At 42.8% G+C, this 15,208-nt stretch overlaps 1 protein-coding gene across 5 annotated transcripts in view; it reads right to left on the bottom strand.

Moving 5' to 3' along the window:
- Nucleotides 1-30: 30 nt before the first annotated feature.
- The window catches only part of slka (STE20-like kinase a), a 37,421-nt gene continuing 22,243 nt past the window's right edge, over nucleotides 31-15,208 (bottom strand). For all 5 annotated transcript variants that reach the window (XM_029669364.2, XM_029669365.2, XM_029669366.2 and 2 more), the window contains 6 exons: nucleotides 13,655-13,784; nucleotides 11,472-11,596; nucleotides 10,743-10,934; nucleotides 10,536-10,661; nucleotides 4,299-4,412; nucleotides 31-4,029 (listed from right to left, as the gene is read on the bottom strand). In XM_029669364.2, the coding sequence (XP_029525224.1) occupies nucleotides 3,883-4,029; nucleotides 4,299-4,412; nucleotides 10,536-10,661; nucleotides 10,743-10,934; nucleotides 11,472-11,596; nucleotides 13,655-13,784 (834 nt within the window). In that variant the 3' untranslated portion in view covers nucleotides 31-3,882. The remainder of the gene's footprint in view (nucleotides 4,030-4,298; nucleotides 4,413-10,535; nucleotides 10,662-10,742; nucleotides 10,935-11,471; nucleotides 11,597-13,654; nucleotides 13,785-15,208) is intronic.

Raw genomic sequence — 15,208 nt, 5'->3', positions numbered from 1 at the left:
TACTATTAGTAAGAACAAACAAGAACACAGTTTAACATAATTATTGTTTTATTTACAGCACAAATGTCCATTAACAAACATCTTATATACAGTTTACCTGACCTCAAAAATGCATATGTTTATTCAAGATGATAAGATGTCCCACATTATATCTAAATGCAACAATAGGCTCATGACGTGCTATATATTAAATCAACTCCTGTTGATTTTCAATATCCAATTACTTGCAATAGTTTTGTGCCTGTAGGTATTTGAAAAAGTAACTGCTTGTAAAACAAAGAAAATAGAAATATGATAATGCCTGAACCATATAGAATTACAGAGTCCTCTAGTGGTCAAAATGCTGTATTAGCATGTGCAGCGCCATTGAGGGCTTCCACCATTTTAATGTAGTCAACTGGGTGGCTGAACCCTCTTGGTGGCCTTGTTCGAGTCATGTCTAATCCGGGTCATCGGGAGTGATCAGCCAATCGTAAAGAAGAAAATTGACTACTTCAAAATGGAGATTGCCTCAATGGCACTGCCCATGCTGTCACAGATGCTATAATGGTCCAGATACAAGGATGAAACCCCCATCTAGCGCTATGGCCTGAACCTAATGTGCATTATGGGTAATATTACCCACAATCCCAATACAAATCCAGAATTCAAGACGTGATGTCATTGTAATAAAATAACAGCATTCACCCTTTGCATGCCATCTATGTTTTATTAGGACGTCACACACAAACCCTGACATGCTATTAGAATATGTTTGTTATAGAGCGCTTGCCATCATGTCTAGGGGACTCACTTGAAGGGGTCAGCAGTACTTTGTCCATATTATAAATACATACAGTACATACATTCTTATTTGAATCAACTAATTAGGACAGTATAATGACTTCCATTTACAGATATCATATTGTCCATCCAAAAACGATGTCCAAAGACTATATTGAGATGTACATTGATACAACATGTATACATATTTAGAAAACTGGTAATCATAAAATAGCAGGGATGAGATCAATTCCAGAAATTCAATTCAAATCGCTCTCCCTGTAAATCCCATTTAATTAAATTCAAGTTCCGGATCAATCTTTAATTTCAGAGATAATTCCATTCAACTCAATATTATCGCAACAATTCAACAAATTCCAATTTTAATTCAGTTCCCTCAGACTTTGAGGCTGACCATATCACTGTTCAGACAGCCTAGCTATACCTGAAATATAGAAATACAAGTTGAAATGATTAAAATCAAATCATACAATCAATGTTTGATGCTATGTGCATTCACTTTATTAACTGGTTTTACAATTCCAATTCAAAAAGTCCAAACAATCTAATTCCAGTTCAATTCCATAGCTTGAAGACTTTTTTAAAAATGAGAATTTAATTCAATTCTCCACTTCATGAGTGAATTCAAACAATTTATTGGAATTCTAAATTAAATTAGAATTGACCCCAACCCAGTAAAATAGTAAGGACATATTTCAAATGGAAAATAAAAGTATAAATACAGAAGAAAATGCAAGGCGCCACAGCTTTGAATGATTCAGTTCATTTGAAAATAAAATAGATTTGGGTAGAGGTGGCAAAAAGTCATTTGAAAATAGAACTAATCCAAGTGGACCCTCGTTTTTTTACTGACTGTAAGACACAGTGAGCTCCAAAAGTATTGGGACAGTGACACACGTTTTGTTGTTTTAGCTCTGTATCATTTCAAATACAGAGTACAATGACTCGAAGGTTAAAGTAGCATTTCAAATACAGAGTACAATGACTCGAAGGTTAAAGTAGCATTTCAAATACAGAGTACAATGACTCGAAGGTTAAAGTATCATTTCAAATCCAAAGTGCTGGAGTACAGAGCAAAAAAATTAAAATGTGTCACTGTCCCAATACTTTTGGAGCTCACTGTACATACATAACAGTCCATTACTGCATATTCTCAGTTCACATAAAACAGTGAAAAATGATCAGCGGCTTACATTCCTTTCAGCGTAATAATGTGCATGTCTGCCACATCCAAAATAATGTGTTCAAAGTAGAACCAAAAGACAATAAGCTGTGTCGATTTTTAACAGGAAAGGTGACTGACATGACGACAACCCAGAAGTCTAACAAAGACTATCTACTGATTACAATAGGGAGAAAGTGGGAACATTGGTTCTAATATACAGGACAGTTTGATTTGATTGATTCAACAGCACAGTATCTAAAATAAATCACAACTCCATACATAGTACATCACGTGAATGAGCACTTCACGATTGACCAAAAAAATGACTTTTATTTGTCAACAGATATCCATCAATCAACGACCTTAGAATGAACTCAACCACTAGCTTATATGGATCACTAAAAAATAAAGGTTTGATGATATTTCATGGTTTGTACAAATTTCCAGCCATTTTAGTGCAAAAGGCCTCAGGGGAGCACTGGGCTGCAGGTAAGAGAGCAAGTCTGGAGAAAAGCACGATCATTATGTCAATTCATTTAGGCACTGGGTTCTTTATAAACTTGGTACTTGCAATTGGTTTGAAATTTGCCTGAGCTATTTTAAAAGTGGTAAAACATAACCATGCTCAGAAAAGTGCAATTGTCACGTTTGACAACATTTTCCTTGGAGCTGAGAAGGGTGAAATTGTAAGGGGGAAGAAGGAGAAAATAAAGGCTTGAAAAGGAAAGTTTTGTGATTGCATCCCTCTATATGACAGCTGACACTGCTGTGTGTGTGTGTGTAGACAGAAGTGTGTGCTCTTGCATATGTACACTGCTGTTCAAAAGTTTGGGGTCACTTAGAAATGTCCATGTTTATTCAAGAAAAGCACATTTTCTGTCCTTTAAAATAACATCAAATTGATCAGAAATACAGTGTAGACATTGTTTAATGTTGTAAATTACTATTGTAGCAGGAAACCTATCTACATAGTCGTACAGAGGTCCATTATCAGCAACCATCACTCCTGTGTTCCAATGGCACATTGTGTTAGCTAATCCAAGTTTATCATTTTGAAAGGCTAATTGATCATTAGAAAACCCCTTTGCAATTATGTTAGCACAGCTGAAAACTTTTGTACTGATTAAAGAAGCAATAAAACTGGCCTTCTTTAGACTAGTTGAGTATCTTCAGCATCAGCATTTGTGGGTTTGATTACAGGCTCAAAATGGCCAGAAACAAAGACCTTCTGAAACTGCAGCCTATTCTTGTTTTGCGAAATGAAGGCTATTCCATGTCAGAAATTGCCAAGAAACTGAATATCTCGTACAACAATGTGTACCACTCCCTTCACAGAACAGCGCACATGCAATAGCCTTAATTTTCTCAGAACAAGAAAAGACTGACGAGATTCAGGAGAAAGGTCTTTGTTTCTGGCAATTTTGAGTCTGTAATCGAACCCACAAATGCTGATGCTGAAAATACTCAACTAGTCTAAAGAAGGCCAGTTTTATTTCTTCTTTAATCAGTACAACAGTTTTTAGCTGTGCTAACATTATTATCAATTAGTCTTTTAAAATGATATACTTGGATTAGCTAATACAATGTGCCATTGAAACACAGGAGTGATGGTTGCTGATAATGGGCAATGTATGACTATGTAGATATTCCATTACAAAAAAAATCTGCCATTTCCAGCTACAACAGTCATTTAAAACATTCATGTCTACACTGCATTTCTGATCAATTTGATGTTATTTTAATGGATATTTAAAAAAAATATTTTCTTTCAAAAACAAGGACATTTCTAAGTGACCCCAAACTTTTGAACATTAGTGTATGTGCATGCTTGTGTGAAGACATCACACTAGAGACCAACGCTAGTTTCCAGATAACAACAGGGCTGAGGGACACAGTCTATGAGCCCAGCCAGTATGTTCCTGTGCTGGGGAGGGCTATAAACCAGAGTTGTGCACACTAGGGATGGGGTAGAACTTGGACACTCGGCTCTGGGTCGTGGGGTTAAGGCATTCCGACTCCCCGCTCATCTTGAAAAAGACCTCCTGCTCCTGGAGCTTGCGTGTGAATTCCTCCTCCAAGGCCTACATGTGCCAGAAGAAGAAAGACAACAGACTCAAACATCCAAAACAACAACGTACACTGAGGCTATGTCATGATTCTCCACACTGTGCACTTACAAACTCCCAGTCATGGAGTCAAAAGCAATGGATTGGTGTAATCATTGGCTAGAGGAAGTTTCCACCATTGTTACATCCATGCAAGTGCATTTTAGGAGAATCGCAACGCAGCATGAAACTTTAAAGGATGATAACATAAGAGGGTTGTAAACATGGATAGGTCTTTGTTTCACCTTCTTCCTGGGCCGCAGTTTCTCCCTCCACTCCTGCAGCTCCTGGCTGTGCTCTTCATCGAGCTCCTTCAGCTTCTGAGTCTCATGTTCAATCAGGAGATGGCACTTCTCATTCTGAAACACACAGCAGCAGGAACAGGGTTACCTACCGGAGCTACCTACATACATAATGGGGGATGCCTAGTCAGTTAAAAAACAATGCATTCAACCGAAATGGGTCTTCTGCATTTAACCTAACCCTTCTGAATCAGAGAAGTGTGGGGATCTGCCTTAATCAACGTCATCGGCACCTGGGGAGTAGTAATTGTTGGGGGTTCCCTGCCCTGCTGAAGGGCAGAACAGCAGATTTTTCCACCTTGCTAGCTCAGGGATTCGAACCAGCGACCTTTCAGTTACCGACCCAATGCTCTTAACCGCTAGGCTACCTTAAAAGGAATTGTATCACAATCCGTGTTTTAAGGAAAGGACAACAGCAAAACATGCCAGAATGTCTATCCGCAGGCCTTCATCATTGGTGGAATGTAGGATTTGCCCCATTCTGAGCTGTGAGCTGCGCTGTTCAGCAGCCATGGTGCTGAAACTGGCGATCAGCTATCCGCTTTACCTAGCGTTTGACCGTGGAAGGTGTCCATGGTGCTAAAACATTGCTTGTGTGTGCGCCAGTGCATGACACTTTGGAGTTACCACAAGCTCCTTTATTTTAACAGTGCATTCAGAAAGTATTGAGACCCCTTGACTTTTTCCACATTTTGTTACCTTACAGCTTTATTCCAAAACTGATTAAAACGTGTTAGTGTCATAATATATATTTTCACCAATTTCTCTTCTGACTGAATAGTCCATGATACAAGAGCTGAGGCAACAGAGTGGATGGGCAAAGGTTGGTTTGATGCAGCAATTTGATGGATGCTCATGATGACAACATCTCCCTCAACATGATCAAGACAAAGGAGATGATTGTGGACTACAGGAAAAAGACGACCGAGCACGCCCCCTTTCTCATCGACGGGGCTGCAGTGGAGCAGGTTGAGAGCTTGAAGTTCCTTGGTGTCCACATCACCAACAAACTAACGTGGTCCAAGCACACCAAGACGGTCGTAAAGAGGGCACGGCAAAACCTATTCCCCCTCAGGAGACTGAAAAGATTTGGCATGGGTCCTCAGATCCTCAAAAGGTTCTACAGCTGCACCATCGAGAGCATCCTGACTGGTTGCATCACTGCCTTATACGGCAATTGCTCGTCCTCCGACCGCAAGGCACTACAGAGGGTAGTGAGAACGGCGCAGTACATCACTGGGGCCAAGCTTCCTGCCATCCAGGACCTCTATACCAGGCGGTGTCATAGGAAGGACCTAAAAATTGTCAAAGACTCCAGCCACCCTAGTCATAGACTGTTCTCTCTGCTACCACATGGCAAGCGGTACCGGAGTGCCAAGTCTAGGTCCTAGAGGATTCTAAAGAGCTTCTACCCACAAGCCATAAGACTCCTGAACATCTAGTCAAATGGCTACCCATACTATTTGCATTTTTTCAACTGCATTGTTGGTTATGGGCTTGTAAGTAAGCATTTCACTGTTGTATTTGGCGCATGTGACTACCGGTAATACAATTTGATTTGATTTATCATTACATAAAGAGTCCCCGTTATTTATTCTCTATGATTTGACTATATTTATTAAGATCCCCATTAGCCGACACCAATGGCGACAGCTAGTCTAAACTGGGGTTCGACACATAACGATAAAGACAGACAAAATAGTTTACAATTGACATACATTTAAAAACATTAACATGTAGTGTGCATCTATCAGTTAAACATACTGTACATGTCAATACATACACACAACAAGTAGGTCACATGGGGGAGAAACGTTGTGCAGTGAGGTGTTGCTTCATTTGTTTTGCTGTTCACAATGTGAGATGGAAAAGAGTTCCATGCACTCATGGCTCTGTATAATTGCATATAGATTGTATATAGACTTTTTGTATTGTATGTTTGTTTATTCCATGTGTAACTCTGTTGTTGTTGTTTGTGTCGCACTACTTTGCTTTGCCTTGGACAGCTCGCAGTTGTAAATTAGAACTTGCTCTCAACTAGCCTACCTGCTTAAATAAAGGTGAAAAAAATACAAAATAAATACTGTACGTTTCCTTGAATTTGTTCTGGACCTGGGGACCGTGAAAATACCCCTAGTGGCATGTCTGCTGGGGTAAGTGTGTGTGTCAGCTGTGTGTAAGTTGACTATGCAAACAATTTGGCATTTCCAACACATTTCTTATAAAAACAAGAAGTGATGCAGTCAGTCAGACTGGCATGCATAGTATTAATATCAGCCCTCTGATTACAATGAAGAGCAAAACGTGCCGCTCTGTTCTGGGCCAGCTGCAGCTTAACTAGGTTTTTCGTTGCAGCACTTGACCATATGACTGGACAATAATCAAGATAAGATAAAACTAGAGCCTGCAGGACTTGCTTCGTGGAGTGTGGTGTCAAAAAAGCAGAGCATCTCTTTATTATGGCCAGACCTCTCCCCATCTTTACAACCATTGAATCTATATGTTGACCATGACAGTTTACAATCTAAAGTAACACCAAGTAATTTAGTCTCCTCAACTTGTTCAACAGCCACACCATTCATTACCAGATTCAGTTGAGGTCTAGAATTGAGGGGATTTGTACCTTTCCTAGTGACTGGGGATTTTAATGCAGGGAAACTTAAATCCGTTTTACCAAATTTCCACCAGCATGTTAAATGTGCAACCATAGAGGAAATAAACTCTAGACCACCTTTACTCCACACACAGAGACGCGTACAAAGCTCTCCCTCGCCCTCCATTTGGCAAATCTGACCATAACTCTATCCTCCTGATTCCTGCATACAAGCAAAAATTAAAGTAGGAAGCACCAGTGACTTGGTCAATAAAAACAAAATAGTCAGATGAAGCAGATGCTAAGCTACACGATGGTTTTGCTAGCACAGACTGGAATATGTTCCGGGATTCTTCTGATGGCATTGAGGAGTACGCCACATCAGTCACTGGCTTCATCAATAAGTGTATCGATGACGTCATCCCCACAGTGACTGTACGTACATACCCCAACCAGAAGCCATGGATTACAGGCAACATCCGCACTGAGCTAAAGGGTAGAGCTGCCGCTTTCAAGGAGCGGGAAATTCTGCTATGCCCTCTGACGAACCACACCGGCGCCGATGCTCGTCGGATGTGGCAGGGCTTGCAAACTATTACAGACTACAAAGGGAAGCACAGCCGAGAGCTGCCCAGTGACACGAGCCTACCAGACGAGCTAAATTACTTCTATGCTCGCTTCGAGGCAAGTAACACTGAAACATGCATGAGAGCATCAGCTGATCTGGGCGGCTGTGTGATCAAGCTCTCCACAGCCTTTAAACAAGTCAATATAATAATCCAGACGGATTACCAGGACTTGTACTCAAAGCACGCGCTGACCAACTAGCAAGCGTCTTCACTGACATTTTCAACATGTTTCAAGCAGACCACTATAGTACTTGTGCCCAAGAACACTAAGGTAACCTGCCTAAATGACTCTGGCCAGTAGCACTCACATCTGTAGCCATGAAGTGCTTTGAAAGGCTGGTCATGGCTCACATAAACACCATTATCCCAGAAACCCTAGACCCACTCCAATCTGCATACAGTCCTAACAGATCCACAGATGATGCAGTCTCTATTGCATTCCACACTGCCCTTTCCCTCCTGGACAAAAGGAACACCTATGTGAGAACGCTATTCATTGACTACAGCTCAGCATTCAACACCATAGTGCCCTCAAAGCTCATCGCTAAGCTAAAGACCCTGGGACTAAACACCTCCCTCTGCAACTGGATCCTGGACTTCCTGATGGGCCGCCCCCAGGTGGTAAGAGTAGGTAACAACACATCCGCCACACTGATCCTCAAAACAGGGGCACGTCAGAGGTGCATGCTCAGTTCACTCCTGTACTCCCTGTTCATTCATGACTGCACAGCCAGGCATGACTCCAACACCTTCAATAAGTTTGCCGATGACACAAGAGTGGTAGGCCTGATCGATGACAACAACGAGACAGCCTATAGGGAGGAGGTCAGAGACCTGGCCGTGTGGTGCCAGGACTACAACCTCTCCCTCAACGTGATCAAGACCAAGGAGATAATTGTGGACTACAAAGTTGTCTGCAAACTTGATTTGGAAGCATGCATGGCCACGCAGTCATGGGTAAACAGGGAGTACAGGAGGGCGCTGAGCATGCGCCATTGTGTTGCCCCTGTTTTGAGGATCAGCATAGTGCAGGCATTGTTGCATACCTTCACCACCTGGGGGTGGCCAGTCAGGAAGTCCAGGACCCAGTTGCACAGGATTGGGGTTCAGACCGAGGGCCCCAAGCATAATGATAAGAATTGAGGTGATTACGGTGTTGAAAGCTGAGCTATAGTCAATGAACAGAATCCTTACATAAGTATTCCTCTTGTCCTGATAGGATAGGGCAGTGTGCAGTGCGATGGCATCATCCATGGATCTATTGGGGCGGTATGCAAATTGCAGTGGGTCTAGGGTGTCGAGTAAGGTGGACGTGATATGATCCTTATAACTAGCCTCTCAAAGCACCGATGACAGAAGTGAGTGCTATGGGGCGATAGTCATTTAGTTCAGTTACCTTCGCTTTCTTGGGTACAGGAACAATGGTGTACATCTTGAATCAAGTGAGGACAGCAGACTTGGATAGGGAGAGATTGAATATGTTCGTAAACACTCCAGCCAGCTGGTCGGTCTGCGCACTCGGGAGGACCCGGCTCGGGGTGCTGTCTGGGCCTGTACTCACATCGGCCACGGAGAACGAGAGCTCACAGTCCTCTGTGGCGGCCAGTGTGAGCAGCACTGTTTTATCCTCTAAGCGGGCAAAGGTGTTTGGCTTGTCAGGGATAAAGACGTCAGTGTCGTGGCTGGTTTTTCCTTTATAATTTGTGATTGTCTGGAGTCCCTGCCACATACATCGTGTCTGAGCCATTTAATTGCGATTCCACTTTGTTTCTGTACTGACGTTTTGCCTGTTTGATTGCCTTATGGGGGGCATAACAGGACTGTTTGTATGCAATCATATTCCCAGTCACCTTGCTGTGGTGAAATGCGGTGGTCCCACTTTAGGTTTTGTGCGATTGCTGCCACGTTTTTTGGTTTGGATAGGGTTTAATCATCACAATGGGAACAATATAGCCTGTACACTTCCTGATGAACTCAGTCACCGTGTCAGTGTATACGTCACTGTTATTCTCAGAGGCAACCCGGAACATGTCCCAGTCCGCGTGATCAAAACGGTCTTGAAGCATGGATTCTGATTGGTCAGACCAGCATTGAATATACCTCAGCACAGGAACATCCTGTTTTAGTTTCTGGGAGGGGGGAGCAAAATGGAGTCGTGATCGGATTTGCCGAAGGGGGGATCGGGGGAGGGCCTTGTAGCCATCCTGGAAGGGGGAGAAACAATGGTTGAGAGTTTTTGAAGAGCGAGTACTACAGGCGATGTGTTGATAGAACTTCGGTAGCGTTTTCCTCAAATATGCAGTTTCTAGTTTGAACAAGGTCCAGTGTAGTTCCTTGAGAGCTGTCGTGGTATCGGCTTGAGGGGGAATACACATAGCTGTGACGATAATCGAAGAAAATTATCTAGGGAGGTAATGCCGTCTGCATCTGATTGTGAGGTATTCTAGGTCGAGTGAACAAATGGACTTGAGTTCCTGCACGTTACCTCAATCACACCATGAGTAGTTAATCATGAAACATACACCTCCACCTTTTTTCTTCCCGGAGAGTTCTTTATTCCTATCCTAAATGTATTGAAAACCCAGCTGGCTGTATGGATGGGGACAATCCATCCGGAGAGAGCCATTATTCCATGAAACAGAGTACGTCTCTCTGGAAGGAGACCCTCACCCTGAGCTCGACAACTTTATTGTCCAGGGACAGAACATTAGCGAGTAATATAGCGGTGGAAGGTGTGTACGCCTCCTGAGTTGGACTAAAAGTCCCCTCCGAAAACCTCTTCACCGGCGGCGTCTTGGATTAGCCTCTGGGATAAGTTCAATCGCCTTGGAAGGTATGAACAAAGGATCCAATTCAGGAAAGTCGTGATACCTGGTCGAAATTATGTTGAGTTTCCCGTTTCACTGTATGTAATAATGCGAAGAACATTCTGGGCTAGGGGTAAGTGTGTGTGTGTACCTGAAGCTGCTGCAGCTCTCTGATGTTGGAGTCACACTGCAGCTGCAGGTCTCTCATCTGGTTCTCATGTTTCTGATGTTGATGGAGTCTCTCGTTCTTCTGCCTCTTCTCCTCCTGGGCTGCAAACTGGAAGAAAAGCACACACCTCACATTATTCTGTTGAAAAAAATATATAACTGTGTGTGTACCGTACACACTATAAAATACCTGCTTGATCTTCTCCCTTTCCTGCTCCGGGGTGCCAGGTGCAGAGGTGATGCGGAGGCTCTTCTTGAACATGGCCATGCGTGTCTTGGCATCACCCCGCTGGATCTTCGGCAGACGACCTCTCTCCTGGGCCTGTCTGTTCTTCATCTCCTCAATCAGACGCTGGTTGTAGCGCTGCATCTGCTCCATTTCCTACACAACACATTTCAATTATTAACCTTTATTTAACTAGGGAAGTCAGTCAAGAACAAATTCTTATATGCAATGGCGGCCTACCAAAAGACAAAAGGCCTCCTGCGAGGATAAAAAAATAAATCAATTGGACAAAACACACATCACGACACGCCACAACACTACATAAAGAGAGACATAAGATAACAACATAGCATGGCAGCAAAACCACATGACAACAGCACAATATGATAGCAGCACAAAACATGGTTCAAACATTATTGGGCACAGACAACAGCAAGAAGTTAGAGACAACAATACATAACGCGAAGCAGCCACAAATGTCAGTAAGAGTGTCCATTCAATACTTTATCTGGATCCACAATAAAATGCATTGAAACGAGAGCTCTAACCTTTCAGCACACTTTCAAATCACCCATTAATGTCAAAATGTAATGCACCTCACAGTCTAGCCTCAGTCCAGATTACCTGATGTAGATAATACCAATACTGGATTGTACTTCACCAGAGCTGTTCAGTAGGTCCCAGAGCCCCTACCTTCTCGTGTCTCTTGAGCAGCTGGTGTCTCTGCATGAAGTACTGGTCTTTGAGCTGCTGCTTGAGCAGCTGGTGCTTCTCCTGCAGGTGGCGCTCTTCCAGCTCCCACATGGCTGCCTCTCGAGCTGAGGGAGGAGGCCAGAGACACGTCAGGCGGGGTGGTAACGCAACACACACACACACAAGCAGCATTTCCGGTAAAGAGCACCATCTGGCAAGACAGGCTGGTCACAAATAAGTCATTCAGGAAATTGCATCACTGTGGTGGGAAAGTTATAACACAAAACTCCACTGAGAACTTCACCATTTACAATAGTATTATTTCACTATCAAATCCTTCATATAGCAAAAGGCCTTCACCCATTGAGGTAGCCAAGGTGAAGTCATGTTAAATGATTGAGATCTCTCTCTTAGGCAGTCTCTTTATGGTAGTCTGTGGTAAGTATATGTATTTTTTCACAAAGCTGTTGTATGTGGCTAGGTTTGCTGTGTTCATAAGACTCTGTGGTACTGTACATTTCTCCCTCACCTCTCATGAGCTGTTGTATCTGGTTAAGTTTGAAAAGTGCATTCGGAAAGAATTAATTCCCCATTCCCTTTTACATAAAATATATATATATATTTTTCAAATCTACCATAACGACAACCTGAAAACTGGTTTTAGACATTTTTGCTAATTTAAAAAAAGAAATCCCTTTACATAAGTATTCAGACCCTTTGCTATGAGACTCGAAACTGAGCTAAGGTGCATCCTTTTTTCATTGACCATCCCTGGGATGATTGGAGTCCACATGTGGTAAATTCAATTGATTGGACATGATTTGGAAAGGCACACACCTGTCTATATAAGGTCCCACAATTGACTGTGTCAGAGCAAAAACCAAGCCATGAGGTTGAAGGTATTCTCCGTAGAGCTCCGAGACAGGATAATGTTGAGGCACAGATCTGGGGAAGGGTACCAAAACATTTCTGCAGCATTGAAGGACCCAAGAACACAGTGGCCTCCATCATTCTTAAATGGAAGACCTTTGGAACCACCAAGACTCTTCCTAGAGCTGGCCACCGAGCCAAACTGAGCAATCGGGTGAGAAGGACCTTGGTCAGGGAGGTGACCAAGAACCCAATGGTCACTCTGACAGAGCTCCAGAGTTCCTCTGTGGAGATGGGAGAACCTTCCAGAAGGACAACCATCTCTGCAGCACTCCACCAAATCAGGCCTTTATGGTAGACTGGCCAGATGAAAGACACTCCTCAGTAAAAAGCACATGACAGACCGCTTGGAGTTTGCCAAAAGGCACCTAAAGGACTCTCAAGACCATGAGAAACAAGATTCTTTTGTCAGATGAAACAAAGATTGAGCTCTTTGGCCTAAATGCCAAGTATTGTCTGGAGGAAACCTGGCACCATCCCTACGATGAAACATGGTGGTGGAAGCATCATGCTGTGGGGATGTTTTTCAGCAGCTGGGACTCAGTCAGGATCGAGAGAAAGACGAACGGAGCAAAGTACAGAAAGATCCTTGATGAAATCCTGCTCCAGAGCGCTCAGGACCTCAGACTGGGGCAAAGGTTCACCTTCCAACAGGACAACGACTCTAAGCACACAGCCAAGACAACGTAGAAGTGGCTTCGGGGAAAAGTCTCTGAATGTCCTTGAGTGGCCCAGTCAGAGCCCAGACCTGAACCCGATCAAACACCTCGAGAGACCTGAAAATATCTGGGTAGCGACGCTGCCCCATCCAACCTGACAGAGCATGAGAGGATCTGCAGAGAAGAATGGGAGAAACTCCCAAAATACAGGTGTGCCAAGCTTGTAGCGTCATACCAAAAAAGACTTGAGGTTGTAATTTCTGCCAAAGGTGCTTCAACAAAAGTACTGAGTAAATGGTCCAAATACTTCTGTAAATGTGATTTTTTGTGTGCAAAAATTTCAAAAATTCTGTTTTTTCTTTGTCATTATGGGATATTGTGTGTAGATTGATGTGGGCAAAAACAATTGAATCCATTTTAAAATAAGGCTGTAACGCAACAAGATGTGGAAAAATTCAACAAGTCTGAATACTTTCTGAATCCACTGATTTCATAGCGCTCTATGGTACTGTAAATCTCTCTCTCACGAGCTGTTGTATGTGGTTAGGTTTGCTGTATTATAGCGCTCTATGGTACTGTAAATCTCGCTCTCACCTCTCATAAGCTGTTGCTTGTGGTTGAGGCAGTCTCTCTCGATGGTGGCGATCTCATGTTTGTGCTGTTGGATGATCTTCTTCAGGGCTCCATCCAACTCCTGCTGCTGCTTCTGCAGAAACTCCTGCTCCTGAGGATGGAGAGAAGGGATAGAGAGAGAGGGGGTATGGGGGACAGAAAGGGAGTGAGCAGGGATAAGGGGAGGAAGTGGGGCAAGGTAAAGGTATCAGAGGGTGATAAGAGGACAATACGTGGGTAGATGGGGGTTCATTGACAGAAGATGGAGGGATGAGACATGGGCATGGGGAGGAGGGATGCAGGAGATGGTGGGGTAAAAAACAGACAAATGGTGCGAGTGAGGTATAGAAATGAGGCATGGGGATAAGGAACATTTAGAAAGGACAGGGGGTTAAGAGTTGATGACAGAGAGGGGAGAGAGAAGGAAAGAGGCAAACATGAGTGATTTTATTTACTGTGCATCACACACCAGGGACAGCCAGAACAGTGCAGACTACATGAAGGAACTTTCATAAATACCATGCCAACCACTACTATAGATCAACACAGTACAGTACTACACTCCAAAGAAGAAGCACATCATTGACTGCAGTCAGTGCGGCAAAGAGACAGTCAGAAGTCATGGGAATGATCCAACATTTGAGGAATGGATGGAAAGAGAGAGAAACATTTAACAACCCAGTCGAGATCCACAGTTTCCATGTATGACGACATCCAAATTGACATTCACAGAAAGCGTCAATTATACATAACATCATTACGGTAAAATAATATGTTTTACATGATTATTAAACAAACGTTATTGTCCTGGTCATGCCTTTTGAAGCCATCATTGAGGAAAAGCTTTCCAATAGAAAATTAAGTTTAAAGATTCACTATGCAGAAATTGCTCTGCCATTTCCTGGATGTAATAGTAATACCTCATTTCAGTTTGTGACAAAACAAGCCAGTATAGTGTAGAGAATCATTGTGCCATCTAAACCACAGCGAAGTATATTTTCCATAACAAAAAAATATAGTATTTTGAGCTGTTTGAAGCTGGTGTACAAAACCGAAAGTAAGACGCAAAAACTAAACTTAAGAACCGAAAGCACAGAAATAACGCACATAGAACCGATCTACCGCTTCTTAGACAAGCTTTCAACGAGAATGACAGATCTGTAACTGACATTTCCGTGTGAATTTGGTCGGGTCGTCCAGAAAGTGACATATTGCAGATTTAACAATGATTCATTCTCTGATATTTCTCAGCAGGCTACACTACTATTAACATTTACAATATTATACTTATTAACTTCTTAGGTTTTAATCCAAGAGCGTTAGCATAACCTAGAGTTACCATAAAATACTCTCCATTGGATCACACCACAAAAAAAGGTTCAGCTCTGTTGCAGTCTCCCAAACAGAGTGTGATGTCACAGGTGGGGGCGTAACATACAGGACACATCTACAGTTACAATGCGTGGCAGAAGAGATATCAAACAGAAGGAGAAGTACCAGTGTGGCAACACAGTGACAACACTGCAATACATCGAC

The sequence above is a fragment of the Oncorhynchus nerka genome, linkage group LG10 (genome assembly GCF_034236695.1).
Source record: "Oncorhynchus nerka isolate Pitt River linkage group LG10, Oner_Uvic_2.0, whole genome shotgun sequence".
Lineage (NCBI taxonomy): Eukaryota > Metazoa > Chordata > Actinopteri > Salmoniformes > Salmonidae > Oncorhynchus > Oncorhynchus nerka.
This window is presented reverse-complemented; position numbering and strand designations above follow the sequence as displayed.